This window comes from Vipera ursinii (genome assembly GCF_947247035.1).
Source record: "Vipera ursinii genome assembly, chromosome: Z".
NCBI classification, from domain to species: domain Eukaryota; kingdom Metazoa; phylum Chordata; class Lepidosauria; order Squamata; family Viperidae; genus Vipera; species Vipera ursinii.
The window spans coordinates 81648906-81668596 of NC_139517.1; the positions used below are offsets into that span (position 1 = coordinate 81648906).

The following is a 19691-nucleotide window of genomic DNA, read 5'->3' on the forward strand; positions in this document are numbered from 1 at the left end:
GGCAGTTCCTCCTTCTTCCAGTATTGACCTACTAAGAGTCTTGCTGCCGTAATTAAATTCAACATCAGCTTAGTGTCCACAACCGTAACGTCTGTAATTATTCCCAACAAAAAAAATTGCGGACAAAACTTTATCCTTTGCTTAAAAATCTTCTGCATATTCCACCAAATTTTTATCCAAAAAGCCTTAACCTTTTTATAAGTCCACCATATATGAAAATATGTTGCATCTTCTTCACCACACCTCCAGCATTTAGGCTGATAGTTCGGATACATACTTGCCAGCTTTTTAGGATCTAAATGCCATCTGTAAAACATTTTATAAAAATTTTCTCTTAGATTTTGAGCTTGTGTGAATTTTACGTTCCTCACCCAAATCCTTTCCCATGTGTCCATTGTAATAACTTCTTGGATATTTTGGGCCCATTTAATCATACAATCCTTAACGAGTTCTGTTTCTGAGTCAATTTCTATCAAGGCAAGATATATCCGTTTAATATGTGCTGGACCCTGATTTCTGATTTGCTTTATCAGATTTTCATCAGTCATTGTAAAATCATTTTTCTGATCTTCTTTCCACCTGGCCCGTAGCTGAGTATATTGAAACCAAGTCTGAACAATCTTCTCATCTCGCAAGAGACTATATGGTTTCAAACACCAGACATTTCTTTCCAAGCTTAAAATCTCCTTGTACGTAGTCACATCATGTTTAAAACCAACATTTATATTTTCTATTGCGTGTTTTGGGATTGCCCACAATGGTATCTTACAATCTAATTTATGTCTGTACTTCTTCCAAACCCTCAACAATGCCTGTCTTAAAATATGCACTCTAAAGACATTATCTACCTTCTTATCATACAACAAATATGCATGCCAGCCAAACAACAAGTCATGGCCCTCAAGATTTAATAATCTCTCTTGTGTCAAATTGATCCAATCACTTATTCCTGCTAAAGCAGCAGCTTCATAATATAATTTAAAATTAGGCATTTTAAGACCACCTCTTTCACGAGTATCCTGTATTATCTTTAGTTTAACTCGTGGCCTTTTCCCTGCCCATACAAATTTGTTGATACCTCGCTGCCATTCCTCCAAATTAGAATCTTTCTTAAGAACCGGTATCATTTGAAATAAAAATAAGAATTTAGGCAGGACATTCATTTTCACTGCTGCGATTCGCCCCAACAAAGACAATTGCAATTTTTCCCAACTCTCCATTTCTTTTTGAATTTTCCCCCATAATTTTTCATAGTTATTTTTATATAACTTTGTATTAGAGGGCGACAAAAGCACCCCCAAATATTTAACCCTTTTAACAATCTCAAATCCAGTTAATCCTTCTAAGAGAGCCTTTTGCGAAGCTGTCATATTTTTGGCCAGAATTTCAGTTTTTTGTGTATTAACTTTAAATCCAGAAACCTTCCCATATTGTATTATTATCTCCATCAGGTCCACAACAGAGTTCTCCGGCTGGGTCACTGTAACAACCAGATCGTCTGCGAATGCTCTCAATCTATAATCCTAATCTCTAATTTGTATACCCTTAATTTTTTCCGAATTCCGTATTTTAACCAACAATATCTCCAATGTTAGTACAAATAACAAGGGCGATAACGGACACCCTTGCCTTGTGCCCTTCTCAATATTACATGCTTCTGTCAGGCTATTATTAACTATTATTCGGGCAGTTTGTTTTTGATATAATGCCCTAATTGGTTGCAAAAAATTATCCCCAAAATTCATTTTATCCAAAACTTTCATCAAAAATTGCCAATTCAATTGATCAAAAGCTTTTTCAGCATCTAAAAAAATTAGCGCCGCAGGGATCTGGTTATTCCTTTCCAAAAACTCTAACACATCAACTATATGCCTCACATTATTTTTCATTTGCCTACCACTAATAAACCCCGTTTGGTCCCCATGAATCGTCTGTTGCAGAACCCTCATCAGTCTATTAGCCAACACCTTAGCAAATATCTTGTAGTCTGTATTTAAAAGCGATATCGGTCTATAATTTTTAACTTGAGTAGCATCTTGGTCTTCCTTCGGAATCAAAGAAATAAAAGCAGTTCTCCAAGACGGAGTCACCTTTCCCCCCCTCTGAATTGTCTGGAACAGTTCCTTTAACGGTTTTATCATCTCTAATTGTAGATTTTTGTAATAAGCCGCAGTCAAACCATCCGTACCTGGCGCTTTGTCCACCTTCAATTCCTTAATTGCTATAAGAATTTCTTCTTCTGTTATCAATTGATTAATCCCCTCTTTTTGTGCTTGCGTAAGAACCGGGATGCTAGCATTCTCCAAATATATATCAATGTCTTTTTCATTAATCTTCTCCTTAGCATATAATTTAGAATAAAAATCCACAAAAGCATCCTTAATAAGATCCTGTTGAAACACAACCCTTCCCTTATGCTCAATTTTATCTATATTAGAAGCCCTTTGCTTTTTCCTCAGTCTATAAGCTAACCATCTACCTGGTTTGTTAGCATTGCAAAAGGTGTTGTGCCTGGCAAACCGCAAATTGGTTGCCACTTGGTCAGCCATTAATTTATCAAATTGTCCTTTTAATAGCTTAATAACCTCCTTAGTCTTCACATCAGCTGGATTCAAAATCAAAGCCTTTTCTTTTTCCTTAATTTCATTCTCCAATTCTTTCCTCCTGGCTTCCAAAATACGTCTATGTTTATTGTTCATATATATCAACACCCCTCTCATATAGGCCTTGCTAGCATCCCAAACCATGTCCATAGAAGTGTCCTTATTCATATTAATTTCAAAAAAATCCTTCATCCGCTGTTTACATTCTTCCACATTTCTCTGATTTCTAAACAAATTCTCATTTACGCGCCACGAGCGCCTATCTCTATTCTCCTTATTAATCTCTAGCCAGACTGGGCTGTGATCAGAAATAGTTCTTGCACATATCTTCACCTTCTTAATCCTTGAAAAAAAGTCATTAGTCAGCAAAATAAAATCGATCCTGGAAAAAGATTGATGTCTGTCAGAAAAAAAAGTATAATCCTTTTCATGCAAATGTATTTCACGCCAAATGTCTCGCAGCTCCAAGTCATCCTTCATTTCAAAAAAGGATTTAGGCAGTCTAGCATGACTTGGAACGCGCTTAAAAGAACCAGCCTTATCCATCTGTACATCCAAAACACCATTCCAGTCCCCCATAAAAATAAACGATTTATAATCCAACTGAGTAAGCTTTGTGTGAAGTAAACTAAAAAAATCAGCTTGTTGTTGATTAGGAGCATATAATCCAACTAAAAGCGTCTTTTTACCTTCTAACAGCAACTCTATCATAACGTATCTTCCATGCTTATCTGCTTCAATTAAGTCCGCTGTTAAGGCACTTTTAACATAAACAACCACTCCATTTTTCGTATTCATTGCAGAAGCAACAAATTGCGTGCCCAACCTTAAGTTCGATAAATACTTTTGGTCCATAGCCCTAATATGCGTTTCTTGCAAACATATAACATCTATCTTGAATTGTTTTAAATATTGAAAAACTTTCTTCCTCTTCTGTGGTGAATTTAGTCTGTTAACGTTCCAAGTTAAAAATTTAGTCGCCATGCATGTCATCCCAAAGCTGTTGGAGCACATCTTTAATAGGCTCTCCTTTAGGCCGTGCTCCTCCCACTGCTTGGCTGTAAGTATGTTTTGGAAGTTCCATAGACTTCTGCTGATCTTGTTCTTTTATCTTTTTTGCTCGTTTTAAAGCAGCACGTGTCACCCTCTGCTCTCCAGGATCAGCCAAAGAAGTTGTAGCTTGATCTCCTCCAGCACCATTCTCCTCTGTCTGTCCAGCTTCAGCCTCTTGAAGTTTTCCTTCTCCAGATCCCTTTGCAGCTTCCAGAAGTGGTAGTGGGGTTGCTTTTAAAACATTATTGTAAAAATCACGCGCCTGTGTCACAGTGACCAGACGGTACCTTTTGGCTTCATGCATCGCCACCAATCCAACTGGAATCTCCCATCTGAATCTTATATCACGTTGTTTGAGCTCCTGCACAAGAAATGCATAATCCTTCCTTCTCCTTAAGATCTTTGGAGGAATTTCTTTTAAAACCAAAACTTCTTGGTCAGCAATCACAACTTTAGTATCATAGGCAGCTTGAATAACTTCATGTCTAGTTTCCCTCTTTGCAAAATAAACCACCACATCTCTAGGTAACTTTCTCTGTGTAGCAATCCATGAATTAACACGAAACACTTTATCCATGCCTCCCTTTATTTCAGATGCTGGCTGACCCAATACTGCTTCCAGAGCTTCAGAAATCAGCTGCTTTAGGTCTTCCTTAATATTTTCTTTTAAGCCTCTGATTCTAACAGCATATTGCATCTGGTAATATTGAACAAGACTCAGTTCTCTGTCCATTTTGTCTCTTAAATCTTCATTCTCCAATACCTTTGCTTCTAATATGGCATTCTTTTGAGTCAGGTCCTCCACTTTTTTATCCAGATCTTGCACACATTCAGCCACACTACGCACTGTAGACAAAATGTCTAACCTCATCGCACTGAACTTCTCTTCCATCCTCTCCTCCAATTTCTCCTCCATCTTTGCCAATTTATCACCCATTGATTCCAAAATTACCTGGGCATGTTTTTCAAGAGCATCTTGTAAGTCCTTCGATGTCAATGCAGCAGGAGGAAGCAAAGCTTGCAGTGATGTCTGTTGCACCGGAGAAGTTCCAGCACTCCGAAGAGTTTTTGGGGGAGGTTTAGCCGCCATCTTTTTACTTTCACTTGTTACGCACTTTCACTTTAAGTTTATAAAGTCCATTAAGCTAGAGAGCAAAAATAAAAGTCCTCTTCACCTTATCCTCCTGTACCGCTCTGCCTGCTTCTTTTATTCCATGGTCTTTCCTTCTGGCAGGGGTGGTCGCAAACGCCTGGCTCCGCTCCAGAAATCACGGAGCAGAGACGCTGAACAGCTGGGAGCAACCCAGGCTACGGGGGAGTTCAATCCTTCAGCCGCCCAAGCTTTAAGCTCAGGCGGCCCCGGAGAACTCAACCCCTACCTGGGGCCTCACCCCCTCCTCTTCTCCCGAGAAGGGGGCTTCCAATCCACCCGAACAGCTGATCGACGCTGTTTCGGGTGAAAACAACACAGCTGAGCCGCGGGCAGCCTGAAAAGGCTGTCTCCGGCGCCACGCCACCACCGGAAGCCTTTTTCCTCCCTTTTTTTGTTGTGTTCCAATACATACAAAGGGAATAAACCTGTGTATAGCAAAACATGTGTTCCTGCAATACTTTTCTGTGAGAAATACTTGATTTTCTGGAAAAATTTCTGGGGTGCCAACAATTTCGAGCATGACTGTATATATATAGCCCCTGACCTGATGCAGATCCCAGTTCGCTCCATGGTTTTCCATGGAGCTACGGGAGATGAAGCGTCGGAGACGGGGCCTAGAGAGCCGTTGGAGATCTACCCGATCTGAATCCGACCGATCACGTCTAAGATCCTTTACTAGATCTTATCTCGCAGCAATGAGGATGGCGAGGTCCAATTACTTCGCTACACTCATTGCATCCGCAGATAATCGCTCGGCCACCTTGTTTAAGATAACTCGCTCCCTCCTTAATCAAGAGGTGAGGGAGGATCCCTTACAGGGTCGTGCCGAGGAGTTTTGCCAACATCTGTCGGACAAAATCACTCGGATTCGGACCGGCTTAGACTCCGACTGGGCAGAGTCTAACGATCAGAACATGGGTGATCTCGTCGATGTTAAATGGGACGAGTTCGATCCTGTGACCCCAAAGGAAGTGGACAGAATTATGAGGAAGCTGAGCTCCACCACTTCTTTATTAGATCCGTGCCCTTCTTGGCTGGTTTATTCTGCTCAAGAGGGAACACGAATCTGGCTCCAGGCGGTGATATCCGCCTCCCTGAGTGTGGGTTGTTTCCCCTCCGTCTTGAAAGAAGCGGTGGTGAGACCCCTCCTCAAGAACCCTACCTTGGACCCAACTATATTAAACAACTTTCGTCCGGTCTCCAACCTTCGCTTTCTTGCTAAGGTTGTTGAGAGTGTGGTGGCACATCAGCTCCCTTTGGTTCTGGAGAAAACTGACTATCTGGACCCATACCAATCGGGTTTCAGGCCCGGACACAGCACAGAGACGGCATTGGTCGCACTAATAAATGATCTCTGGAGAGCTCGGGACAGAGGCTGTTCCTCTGTCCTAGTTCTCCTAGACCTCTCAGCAGCTTTTGATACCATCGACCATGGTATCTTACTGCAGCGTCTCAGGGGATTGGGAGTGGGAGGCACGGTTCTCCAGTGGTTCTCCTATCTCATGGGACGCTCGCAGTCGGTATTAACAGGAGGGCAGAGATCGAGATCGAGGCCTCTCACTTGTGGAGTCCCTTAGGGGTCGGTCCAATCGCCTCTCCTGTTCAACATCTACATGAAGCCGCTGGGTGAGATCATTCGTGGTTTTGGAGTCGGGTATCACCAGTACGCTGACGATACCCAGCTCTTTATTTCAACCCCAAACCACCTCAGTGATGCCCTTGATGTGATGTCCCGTTGCCTAGAAGCAGTTCAGGTCTGGATGGGGAAGAACAGGCTTCAACTCAACCCCGACAAGACTGAGTGGCTGTACGTACCGGCATCTCGAGATATTCAGAACATTCCATCTCTTTCTATAGGGGGTAAGTTATTACCCCCCACAGATAGGGCCCGCAACTTGGGAGTCCTCTTAGATTCACAGCTTTCCTTGGAAGACCACATAACAGCTGTGACTAAGGGAGCCTTTGCCCAGGTTCGCCTGGTTCGCCAATTACGGCCCTATCTAGACCGAGATGCCCTACGTACGGTCACTCATGCACTCGTGACCTCTCGTTTAGACTACTGCAATGCTCTTTACATGGGGCTGCCCTTGAGGACCACTCGGAGGCTTCAACTGGTACAGAATGCAGCCGCGATAGTTGTGTTGGGAGTCTCCCGATACTCCCATGTTACACCCCTACTCCGTGAACTGCATTGGCTCCCAGTTGTCCTCTGGATAAGATTCAAGGTGCTGGTAATGGTTTTCAAAGCCCTACATGGCATGGGTCCGGAGTACCTTAGGAATCACCTGCTGCCAGCGTCAACGTCCCTCCGTCCAGTGCGCTCCCACAGAGAGGGCCTCCTAAGGGTGCCGCCATTCGGAGAATGCCGTCTGGTGGCTCCCAGAGGGAAGGCGTTCTCTGTGAGCGCGCCTGATCTATGGAACTGTTTACCGGTTGAGCTCCGGATGGCTCCTGACCTTCGCTCCTTCCGACGCGACCTAAAAACATATCTGTTTAAGCAATCCGGTCTGGTCTGACGGGTTCTGTTTTAATTATTGTTTTAAGATAACTATGTGTGCATTCTGTTATTTATGTTCACTGTTCACCGCCCTGAGTCCTTAGGGAGAAGGGCGGTATACAAATTATATATTTATATATTTATATTTATATATATATATATATATATATATATATATATATATATATATATATATATATATATATATATATATATATATATATATATATATATATATATATATCTTTGGTCATTTGGGTTTTTCCCCACGTAGAAATGAAGGTGTAGGCGCAACGTTTCGACGGAATCCCATCCGTCATCATCAGGCTGGTGGCTTCAGCTTCGTTCTTCTGGGAGAAGTGTGTGGTAGTGGCTGTTTGTTCCTCTTTTTTAAACTGCCAGAGGGGGTGTGTTCTGTGGGTGGAGGTGTGCTCTGATTGGGCAGGGGGTTAGCTGTGTTCTGATTGGGTGGGGGTGTGTTTTGAATGGGGGCTGTGTTCTGATTGGGTGGGGGTGTGTTTTGAGTGGATGGGCTGGTCTCAGCTGCCAGCCTTAGACCTGAACTGGTGAGTTGTGCTGCTTTTGTTCGGCTCCGTGTTTGTGGTGGTGCCATGTTTTTATAGTGGGTGTCAGTTTGCTTATTGTGTGGTTTGGAGGGGTTTAAAGTGGCTGATGTTGCAGCTGTGGTTAGGTTTCTGTTTTGTGGTTGTGTGTCATCGTTGTGGGTTCGGATTTGCTTTTTGAATGGTTGTGTGGTGGTGATGTCATGTGATGTTATCATGAGTTTGGGTCTGGTATCATTCTTGGTGGTTGGGACTCGTCTGTCAATCAAGGCGGGTTTCCAAATGGCTGGTAGGTGAGAGGTATCATATGTATGTATATATATTGTTAAGTTCTTAAATTTATTTAAAACTTCTTTTGCTAAAATTGAAGGAAAATCACCCACTATCTTTATAATTAGACAATCAATTTGAATATTTTTCTGTATTTCCATTAATAAATGGAAAGTGGCTGAGAAATCAATTCTATAACCTATAACAATTGATCTTGAATTTGGTAAATGCAATGTTACATAACAAGAAAATGGGACTAAGAAAAAAAGGAAAGAATAAAAGATGACATTGTTCAAAAGATCAGAGAACAGAAAACCATTATTGATAGGTAGACATTTCAAGTGGAAATGGCAGAAATAAGAGGAGATTTAAGGACACTTTATCAAATGACTAAGTGATTGGCAGGAGTTTTAGCTATAGAAAAGATAATCCAATAAAAGGAAAAACCTTTACTGAACTAAAGGGGGAAAAGCATTAAAGATTTGAGTAGTTTTTCTATTCCACCAAAACTAACACTCAATTTTGATAACTTAGAAAAGGTTATGGAACTTGACATTCACTCTTTAAAAACTGCTTCTGAATGCTGAATATTAAAGAGATGAAAGAGCATTACAGTTCAACTACTCAACATAAGTAGCATGCAACTAACTTCATACCACTACTCTGCTTTCTCAAGACATTGGAGAGAAGCTCTACTCAAATGTTCTCAGAGGTCATGCAACTATCTATATAAATTAGGATTATGAAGGTTTAAATTCAAAAAAACATATTCTTCAGAACCATATCGACTATGACATTCCATTTATGTAAGACTCCAAAGAACAAATTATAATTGATCTAGTCAAATATTACTAGATTAGCAGTTTTATTCAAATATTTATTTTGAATACTTTATTTACTTCAATTTATATGGCTTTCAATCTCAAATTTGGATGAGAAGGCTGACCTCTTTTCCATTTATCAAAAGCTGGTTGGGCACAGAACTGGGTGTGTGTGTGTCTCCATCTCTGAAATGTACCAGTCTTTTTAGGTATGGTACCAGTCATGACTTTAGAGCAAAAATATGGCTGTTGTTATCCATGAATTTCAACTGTGGAAAGTCCAGACAAGAAGCACATCCAGAAATACCTGCTCTAAATTTATTGTAAGTTGACATTAACAGAATATTGCAAGTCAGAAAATACTCTTCACCTTTACAGTCCAAGAAACTAGGGAGGCCTCTTTTCAGATGTTTTTATCTCACTACTGTCTGTCTGACTGTTGTTTAATCTGTGGTTCTTCCCTTGTAATTCTTACATGTAATTACAATGATTCTCTGGTGGCCTTTAGGGACATTGTGCAAGACATACTGTAATTCATAAATGGATGTGAAATTCCCTTTGTGAGATTGGCCATGGGCCATAGTCTACAGTATGCTTACCTTCCTTTCTGTAGCATACAGCCATCCCTGCCAGAGTGGCCACTGTGACAATTGAACACTACCAAGAGTCCCTCTGTGAGGGAGATGGGCTGTTTAAAAATGTGATAGATAGATAGATAGATAGATAGATAGATAGATAGATAGATAGATAGATAGATAGATAGATAGATAAATTTGTTGATGGAGTTTCCCAGGCTTATGGTCCTGAGAGACTTCAAACTGGTTTCATTGAACCTGCGCTCAGAGGTGGCTTGAAATTTACGGCCACCATAGCAATTGTTGATCTCACTTAATTTATTAATGGTTCAACCTGCAATGGAAATCACTCACTAAATCTGTTTTTTGTCCTGGGGCAATGACATAGTAGTTTGGCTTTGGAGGAAGTTAACATCATTCCTATGGTGGATTGTAGTCTGGATTCTCAGGAGGAAGGGGCTGAAATCCAGAGGGCAAAAGTGCAGCAAAACTTGAATAGTTTGGTTAGTTTAATAATATTAGTTTAATAATATTTCTATACCGCCCTTCTCCCGAAGGACTCAGGGCGGTGAACAGGGCAAGAATAAAAATACAGAATTACAAAAATTAAAAAATGATTAAATACATGCCCACTAAAACAATCAATACATATTAAAACCCCAATAAAATGACAATAAAAACCCCACCAATCCCCATCAGGCCAGGCTGGCTTGTTCGAACAAGTATGTTTTTAGATCGCGGCGAAAGGAGCGAAGATCGGACGCCGTCCGGAGCTCAACTGGTAACTGATTCCATAGCTCCGGGGCGCCCACAGAGAAGGATCTCCCCCTGGGGGCCACCAATCGACATTCTCTGATCGGTGGCACCCTGAGGAGGCCCTCTCTGTGGGAGCGCACAGGGCGAAGGGAAGTTGATGCTGGCAGCAGGTGTTCCCTAAGGTACTCTGGACCCCTGCCATGTAGGGCTTTAAACACCATTACTAGTACCTTGAATCTCACCCGGAAGACAACTGGTAACCAATGCAGCTCACGGAGCAGAGGTGTAACATGGGAGTATCGGGAGACTCCCAACACAACTCTCGCGGCTGCATTCTGTACCAGTTGGAGCCTCCGGGTGGTCCTCAAGGGCAGCCCCATGTAGAGAGCGTTGCAGTAGTCTAGACAAGAGGTCAAGAGCGCGTGAGTGACCGTGCATAAATCATCCCGGCCTAGATAGGGCCACAACTGGCGCACCAGGCGAACCTGGGCGAAAGCCCCCCTAGTCACAGCCACTATGTGATCTTCCAAGGTGAGCCGTGAATCTAGGAGGACTCCCAAGTTGCAAGCCCTATCTACTGGGGGTAATAGTTCACCCCCCATAGAGAGAGATGGAATATCCGAATTGATCCGGGATGAAGGTATGCAAAGCCACTCAGTCTTGTCAGGGTTGAGTTGAAGTCTGTTCCTCCCCATCCAGACCCGAACCGCCTCCAGGCAACGGGACATAACGTTGAGGGCATCACTGGGGTGGTTTGGGGTCAAAAGAAAAAGCTGGGTATCATCAGCATACTGATGATACCCAACTCCAAAACCACGAATGATCTCACCCAGCAGTTTCATATAGATGTTGAACAGGAGAGGCGAGAGGACTGACCCCTGAGGAACTCCACAAACGAGAGACCTCGCGGTCAACCTCTGCCCTCCTGTCAACACCGACTACGAACGTCCCTGGAGATAGGAGGGGAACCACTGTAAAACCGTGCCTCCCACTCCCAATCCCCTGAGAAGCCGCAGCAAGATACCATGGTCGATGGTATCGAAAGCTGCTGAGAGGTCTAATAGGACTAGAACAGAGGAATATCCCCTGTCCCGAGCCCTCCAGAGATCATTCACCAGCGCGACCAATGCCATCTCCGTGCTGTACCCAGGCCTGAAACCCGATTGGTACGGGTCTAGATAATCCGCTTCATCCAGGACCAGAGGGAGCTGATGCGCCACCACACTCTCAACAACCTTCGCAAGAAAGCGAAGGTTGGAGACCGGACGAAAGTTATTCAATACAGCTGGGTCCAAGGCAAGCTTCTTGAGGAGAGGCCTCACCACTGCCTCTTTCAAGACAGCGGGGAAGCTACCCTCACTCAAAGAAGCCGATATAACTGCCTGGAACCAGCTTCGTGTCCTCTCCCTAGCTGCATAGACCAGCCAGGAAGGGCACGGGTCCAATAAACATGTGGTGGAGCTCAGCTTCCCCATAATCCTGTCCACTTCCTCCGGAGTCACAGAATCAAACTCCTCCCAGGTAGTATCGACAAGACCGCCCGCGTCCTGATCGTCAGACTCTGCCCAGTCAGAGTCCAGACCGGTCCGAATCCGAGCGATTCTATCCGACAGATGTTGGTTAAACTCCTTGGCACGACCCTGCAAGGGTTCCTCCCTCACCTCTTGGTTAAGGAGGGAGCGAGTCACCCTAAACAGGGCGGCCGGGCGATTATCTGCAGACGCGATAAGGGTAGCAAAGTGATTAGACCTCGCCACCCTTATCGCAGTGAGATAAGACCTAATATAGGCTCTTAGTCGCAATAGGTTGGATTCGGATCGGCTGGATCTCCAACCGCTCTCTAGGCCCCGTCTCTGACGCTTCATCTCCCGGAGCTCCGCAGAAAACCATGGAGCTCGATGGGATCTGCACCGGGTCAGGGGCCGCAAGGGTACAACTCGGTCAAGAGCCTCAGTGGCTGCCCTTTCCCAGGCTTCCACTAAGGCATCTGCCGAGCTGTGAGCAAAGGAGGCAGGTGGGGACCCCAGCGCTGCCTGGAACCTCTCGGGATCCATTAAGCGTCTGGGGCAGTACCATCTAATTGGTTCCACGCACCCACGGCAGGGTGCGGCAAAACGGAAGACCAGCCACAGGAGATGATGATCGGTCCATGACAGGGGCATAACAATTGGGGAGCCCCCACCAAGATCATCTAACCACCGTCCAGATAAGAAAACCAAGTCAAGGGGGTGGCCTCCCTCATGAGTCGGTCCCGAAATTACTTGCGTCAGGTCCATGGCCGTCATGGAAGCCATGAACTCCCGAGCTAACTCAGATGATCCTCCCAGAGATGGTAGATTGAAGTCCCCCAAAACTATAAGTTTCGGGAACTCAATCACCAACCCAGAGAGGACATCGAGAAGCTCAGGCAGGGCTGCTGCTGCGTGACTAGGCGAAAGGTACACCAGCAGCAAGCCCAACTGCGCACCAGGGCCGCATCTCAGGAAGAGAGACTCACACCCGACTATCTGGGGAATGGTGGCCTCCCGCGGACACAAGGTCTCCCTCATAACAACAGGCACTCCTCCACCCCTACCCTGAGCCCGAGGCTGGTGTAGCACCCGGAAACCTGGTGGGCAAAGATCAACCAGAGGGATACCGCCCTCTGGGCCCAACCAAGTCTCCGTGATGCAAGCCAGGTCCGCCTGCTCACCCTCGACCAAGTCACGGACGAGAGGAGCTTTGTTAGCAACAGACCTGGCATTCAAGTACACCAGCCAGAGCTCAGGAGGCTGCACATCCTCACTCCCAGGACCTCGGGGCGGAACCAGAGGGTCGGAGTGCCTCACCGCTTGCAAGCAGCGGAGAGGCCTTCCCTGAGATCGATACGGCCCTCTGTTCCTACACCTGCTGCCATTCCCTAACATCGTGGGAATGGGTAATCCCACGACCAGCCCTGGAGCCCCAGAGGCAACCAACCCCCGCTCCTCCCCCCCGTGATCTACCTCGGAACTGGCCTGAACAGAGGTTGCTGGACTGCCCCCCTTGTCCAAACAACCAAAAGAAGTACCCTCCTCCCTCCCTACCCCCCCCAAAATTAGACAGAAAACTAACCAGGGGCCTCTTATCGGGTTTACGTCGGAGGCCCCTACCCGTGCCCAGGTTGGGGGAAGGAGAGTTAAGAAGGATCCTCTGTAGCAGTTCCCAGATTATACCTAGAGTGATGCAAATAGTGGCTTTACTTTGGCAAAATTTCTGTCTACATATGAAGAAAAGTAAAGGAAACTTTTCAGAAGTAATCCCATGTGTCTTTTATGGTTCTTGGGCGTAGTAATTTCCTTGCCATAATCAGACCACTACCATAACTTCCAATGGAGCTTCCTACTCAATATATATATTAAGCATATAAATTGAATAAGGAAAGAGTATATAATTTTGTCTCATACTTTTCCAAACCTGGAGGCAATCTATTTCATCATGTTCCTTCCAACCTGTGGTTTCGTATCCTGTGTATAAATTTTTCATAAGGACAATGAGATGTTCTGAGTTTCCTATTTTTCCTAAGCACATCACACTACTTGATAGTATAATTGAAGGCCTTTCCTTAATCAATAAAGCTCATATTGACTTCTTTTTAGTATCATTTTTAATTAACCAGCATGCATCAGTAATAATGCTATTTGGGCCTTTTCTAAAACCAGCCTAAATATATGCACAACTCTTTCATGTAGGACTCTAATCTGCATTGGATGATCCTAAGAATTATTCATCTAGCACATGAAGAATAGCTGTAATGTATTGGTCAGTCAAGATTCCTTGAGACTCAACTAACATTAATTTATTATCAGTTTTTAATAAATGACACACACACATACACACACACCAAACTGATGATTCATAGCTTGCTGGTACATCAATAGTGTGGCTTTAAAAAATATCTATATTTTATCTGCAGATAAGTGAATTTAAATAATTTCATTTAATGTTTAATTAGAGTTTTTTTAAAAACCTACCTTAAATGAATTGGGATAAAGATCAATGTATTTTATGGCAGTCCAACTCCTGGAATGGGGATTCCCCAGAAACTCTACATGATGACTTTCAACATCTCCATTAAAATCATATTTCACATACTGTCCATCAACAGGATCAGGAGAAAGAATGCCAGGCCATCTTAAAATAAAATATTTTCAAAAATAAGTCCAGAGAAAAATTAAATGCATAGGTTTATACTGTATCTACAAAGAGACATGTTTGGAGATATATCAGCAACAGACCTATTAAATATCCAGTAGAGCAGTTGTAAGTGAGAGGAAGTAAGCAGTTAGAAGGTAATAGGAAATGAAAGATAAACCATCCTGTACTTATAAAACCTTGCTAAGAATGGGAGGTAGTTTTTCAGAATATAAAGTCATTGTTTCAAGCAAACATTTTCCTACTGAAACCAATTGTGAAGTCTAATTACTGGATTCAGTGGATCCACGGACACTCCAGCCCACTTCTTGTATCTTGTGCTCCACTTTCATGGGTTTCTCAAAGACTTCTGTAATGGACTCTCTGAATTACACCCACCTTATGAATCTGCATATTAAGACTGTGCTGTTAATTCGACCTCTTGACATAAATCCCACAATGCTATAAATATTTCCTCTATTTCCCATGTTTTTTCCACAAATTAAAAAAAATACTTTTATTAATCACAATTCTTCATAAATATATTGTTCTGACATATTTATTACAATAGCAGTTAGTCTTATATACCACTTCATAGTGCTTTACAGCCCTCTCTAAGCAGTTTACAGAGTCAGCATATTGCCCCCAACAATTTGTGTCCTCATTTTACCGACCTTAGAAGGATGGAAGGCTGAGTCAACCTTGAACTGGTTAGAATCAAACTCCTAGCAGTGAGCAGTGAGTTAGTCTGCAATCTAATCACTGTGCCACCACAGTTTATACTTAGGAATTGTTGGAGAACTACAATGGAAGCTAAATAGAAAATCATTATGTCCCCTAAGGTTTAAGAACATCTGTAATCTTTATTACAACATTGTTTTTCAATGCTGCAATTAATCTAAATTATCCCTAATTAATGCTTAATTTCTTAAAATCTTACCTTGGCCATGTTTTCATTTTTGCCAGAACCAAGCTTCCTAATGGAAACTTTGAATAAATATATTTTAATCCATGTTTTTGAAATTGAGACTCCTTGGGAAAATATTCTTCAGCAACAGAACATTTATTAAACTGTGGATCAATATTCATATAGCAGTACCATGGTGTATTAGAATCAATATTTTCTATATCATCTTGCTGTAACAGTCTCCATTTTAAACAGCCCCTGTTCTCACATTGTATCCACCCTTTACCTATGTAAAAATTATTTTCTTTTACAGAATCCATATAACAGGTCTTCACTTTTCTAGTCTGTAGAATATTTGTTCCCTCTGAAAGATAAAAGAACTATATTAAACATAAATCATTCCCATTAAATTGCATTCCCATGAAAACTCTGTTAATAATAAAACTAATTACTCTCAAAATTAAGTGATAATTAACTTCTACAGCTTGGGTAGAAATTATACTTAACCAGTGGTGAGATTCAGCCGGTTCGCACCGGTTCGGGAGAACCAGTAGCTAAATTTACCTGAATTTGGAGAACTGGCTAGCTTCCAGAAGTCCAGTCTAGGCCTTGGAGGCCTGAAGGAGGCCTCCCAGGCATAGAACAGTCCACTGGAAGTGCATGGATACCACTTCCGAAAGTTCGTTCTAGGCCTTGGAGGCGGCATTGGAGGCATGGAGGAGGCCTCCTAGGCCTAGAATGGCCCATCGGAAGTGTGTGGATGCCACCTCCAGAAGTCCGCTATAGGCATCGGAGGCCCAGGCCTGCATCAAATATGAGAACTGGTTGTTGAGGTATTAGAATCCCACCACTGTACTTAACTTATGAAAACATGTATACATAGTTCTCAATTATAACTGAGCTATAGGTAGTACAGGTAGTTCTCATACAGGTAATTCTCAACTATAACTTACAACCCAAAATTATGGTCCTAAGTTGTTGCAGTCATTAAGCTGGTCATCTTGTGACTGTAGCTAATTTTACCCTCTTTCCTATGGCAATCATTAAGTATATGCTGTGATCATTAAGCAAATCTATTTTATCCAATATCTGGTTTTCACTAGAAACCAGAGGCAAATAGTGGAAGCCATCAAAAATTATCAAAAGCATAGTCACTTGACTGTGCTGCAAATGGCTCTAAAGATGAGCTGATTGCCAAGTGCCCAAAATGTGATCACATGACTGTGCAGGGTAATGTATGTGGTGATTGAAATCAGGTCAAGTGACTGCTTTTATGAAAAGCAAACTGCTTCTGTGATTATGGTTCCATGAATTTTTCTTGCTAGTTAATTGTGAAGCTCATTTAGCCGTATTAAACAGATCCTTGATATGAGGCCTAAAACAAGCAAAATTAGTTTTCCAAAGAGATAGCTGATATGACATGTTTGGCATATTTGTAAAACAGCAAATATCCTACCTCACACAGAGTGGCTGGTATAAGTTGCAAATAGTAGCTTATAAAGTCAGATTTAAAGAGTCTGAAACAATAAGGGTTATCATCACATCAGTATTTAATGCAGCATTTCAACAGCTCTTTAAAGATAACAATAAACCCAAATAGTTTTTGCTTTTCAACCCGGATCCAAGGGCCTTTCCATATTACCATGCCTTCATTATTAACTGAATCTCTCAAGAACAATTTAACAATGACCCATTATAGTCTTAATAATAAAAAACAAAGAATAAATGAAGTTCACTATACTATCCTGAGCTGTTTCAAGTCCTAGAATGAGAAAAATCCTCACACAAGGGAACAAAATAAACGGGAACTTGAAAACTTAGAATATTGGAGTTTAATAGACTAACCTTCTCTACAAGAAAAAGTAGAAATTTACAGAATAACTTTGCTCTGATGCCTATTGTCTTGATGGGGTTTCTTAGGAGCTGTCAAGAAGTGAAGCCAAAATTTTCCTTGCTAGGGTGACTGATACTCTGAACTTGGGAGGAAAGTTTTAGGCAACAGTTCTTTCTAATGAGTAAAAGGCACATTAAATTGACTCTAATGCTAAAGTAATGATCAAGTGGCTGCAAAGTCAATTCAGGAATGATTCAGATATCTCCTGTAGAACCATCTTAGGTTACCAGCTTCAGGCTACAGATTCATCTTAATGATACCTGCTTCCTATTTCTTCTCTAATGTATTATTTACATCATCTTCCTACTGCAACTCACTGATTTTTTAGTAAATTTTATTACACATTATTTTACAGTTGCACCAGATTTTCTACATTACTTTAAAAACAATGCACAGAAATCACATGGTATCTATGACAAATGTCTGTTGGTCCTTTCGTGCATGCGGCATACATTGAGACCATATGCATGTGTGAACGGCCATGCACCCTCACGGCGGCTAGCAGCCCATTCGCGCATGCGCAAACGGGCTGTGCAAACCACCTGGGCTAGCGGCACATGTGCAAACAGGCTGCGGATACCCACCCAACGCTAGCATTCCTGTTCATGCCCATGCACATGTGGAAACAGGGCCACAGGCGCTAGCGTAAGTGAGGGGGGAAATGTGTGCTCACACGTGCGTGCACCAACCAGTCTTTTCCATGGCCCACTGGCCATGAGACCACAGCCCAGTCCCCAGCCATGGACCATAGGTTGGGGACCCCTGTTATAATGGATCAGGAAATAAACAAAACAAAAATATGAGAGAACTACTAAATCACATGTAAATTAGAGTGAGTTACACAGAAGAGGAGGAAAACAAAGAAATAATGTGATGCTTGAGCTTGCCACTAGCATTTAATAAATACGGTCAAGATGGGTCATTTCTGTAGGATTAAGATTGCCTCAAATTAATTATAAAGGCGGAAGTGGATATAACATGGCATTTTTACTATATTAGTAATAATTCGGCTGCTTTCTGACAAAATCACATACACAACCCTTACTTATTTTAATGAGAACCTTAAATATGTCCCACTGAAATGAACAATGTACAAAATTCCTCTATAATTATTTTGATCTTAATTACTTATTGCAATTAGTATCAGCCTCTGAAGGCTGTGATGAAAGAATGACATTTATGTATGAATACATGTACAAATGTATGAATGCATGTAAGTATGTGTATTATGTCATTCTTATATGACATATCTCAGAATGTCATATACATTATGTAACATTACACTATTTGACAAAGTAGACCACAATCTGCTGCTTAGTAAGCTAGAAAAAGGTGGAATAGACAACATCATCACCAGCTGGATCTGTAGCTGGCTGACAAACCGTACTCAGCGAGTAATCCTCAATGGTAGTACATCCACATGGAGAGAAGTAAGCAATGGGGTATCACAAGGCTCCGTCTTAGGCCCAGTACTATTTAATATCTTCATAAATGACTTACATGAGGGAATAGAAGGGGAACTCATCAAATTTGCAGATGACATTAAACTAGCAGGAATAGTCAATACACCAAGACAAACTCAGGTTCCAAATAGATCTTGACAAACTTGAACAATGGGCCCTATCCAACAAAATGAATGTTATTCTGGAAAAAAGCAAAGTTTTACATTTAGGCAGGAAAAAATCAAAGGTATAAGTATAGATTAGATGAGATCTGGCTCAAAAACATAACTGTGAGAGTAACCTTCGAGTCCTAGTGAACTATCACTTGAATATGAGCCAGCAATGTGCAGCAGCAGCCAAAAAAATCCTGTGTTGTATAAACAGAGGCATAGAATCAAGATCAGGCAAAGAATTAGTACTGCTTTATAAAACCCTAAGACCACACCTGGAATACTGCAACCAATTTTGGTCACCATACTACAAAAAAGATGTTGAGACTTTGGAAAAGTTCAAAGAAGAGCAACTAAATGATCAAAGGCCTGCAGACTAAAACATATGAAGAACGGCTGCAAGACTTGGGCTTGGCTAGTCTAAAGAAAAGAAACGGGTGACATGATAGCAGTATTCCAGTATTTGAGGGGCTGCCACAAAGAAGACATCAAACTATTCTCCAAAGCAGCAGAGACAGGACAAGAAACAATGGTTGGAAGATGACCAAACAGAGAAGCAACCTGGAATTAAGGAGAAACTTCCTAACAGTGAGAGGACAATTAACCTGTGGAACAGCTTGCCTTCAGAAGTCGTGGGTGCTCTATCACTGGAGCTTTTTATGAAGAGACTAGACAATCATTTGTCTGAAATGGTATAGGTTCTCCTTCTTGAGCAGGGGACTCTAAGGTACCTTCCAGGTCTATTGTTCTATTCCAGGCATGTCAAACTCACGTGACCTTGCGCGATGTATCACTTTTTCCCCATTGCTGGCAATTGGGTGGGCGCAGTTTCAGC

General features: G+C 42.3%; 1 protein-coding gene across 1 annotated transcript in view; it reads right to left on the reverse strand.

Moving 5' to 3' along the window:
- The window catches only part of ZCWPW2 (zinc finger CW-type and PWWP domain containing 2), a gene marked incomplete at both ends in the record, with an annotated part of 38407 nt that extends 22737 nt beyond the window's left edge, over positions 1–15670 (reverse strand). Inside the window, 2 exons of the mRNA XM_083379017.1 lie at positions 14284–14443; positions 15384–15670. Of these exons, the coding sequence (XP_083235143.1) occupies positions 14284–14443; positions 15384–15670 (447 nt within the window). The remainder of the gene's footprint in view (positions 1–14283; positions 14444–15383) is intronic.
- Between the last annotated feature and the right edge of the window lie 4021 nt (positions 15671–19691).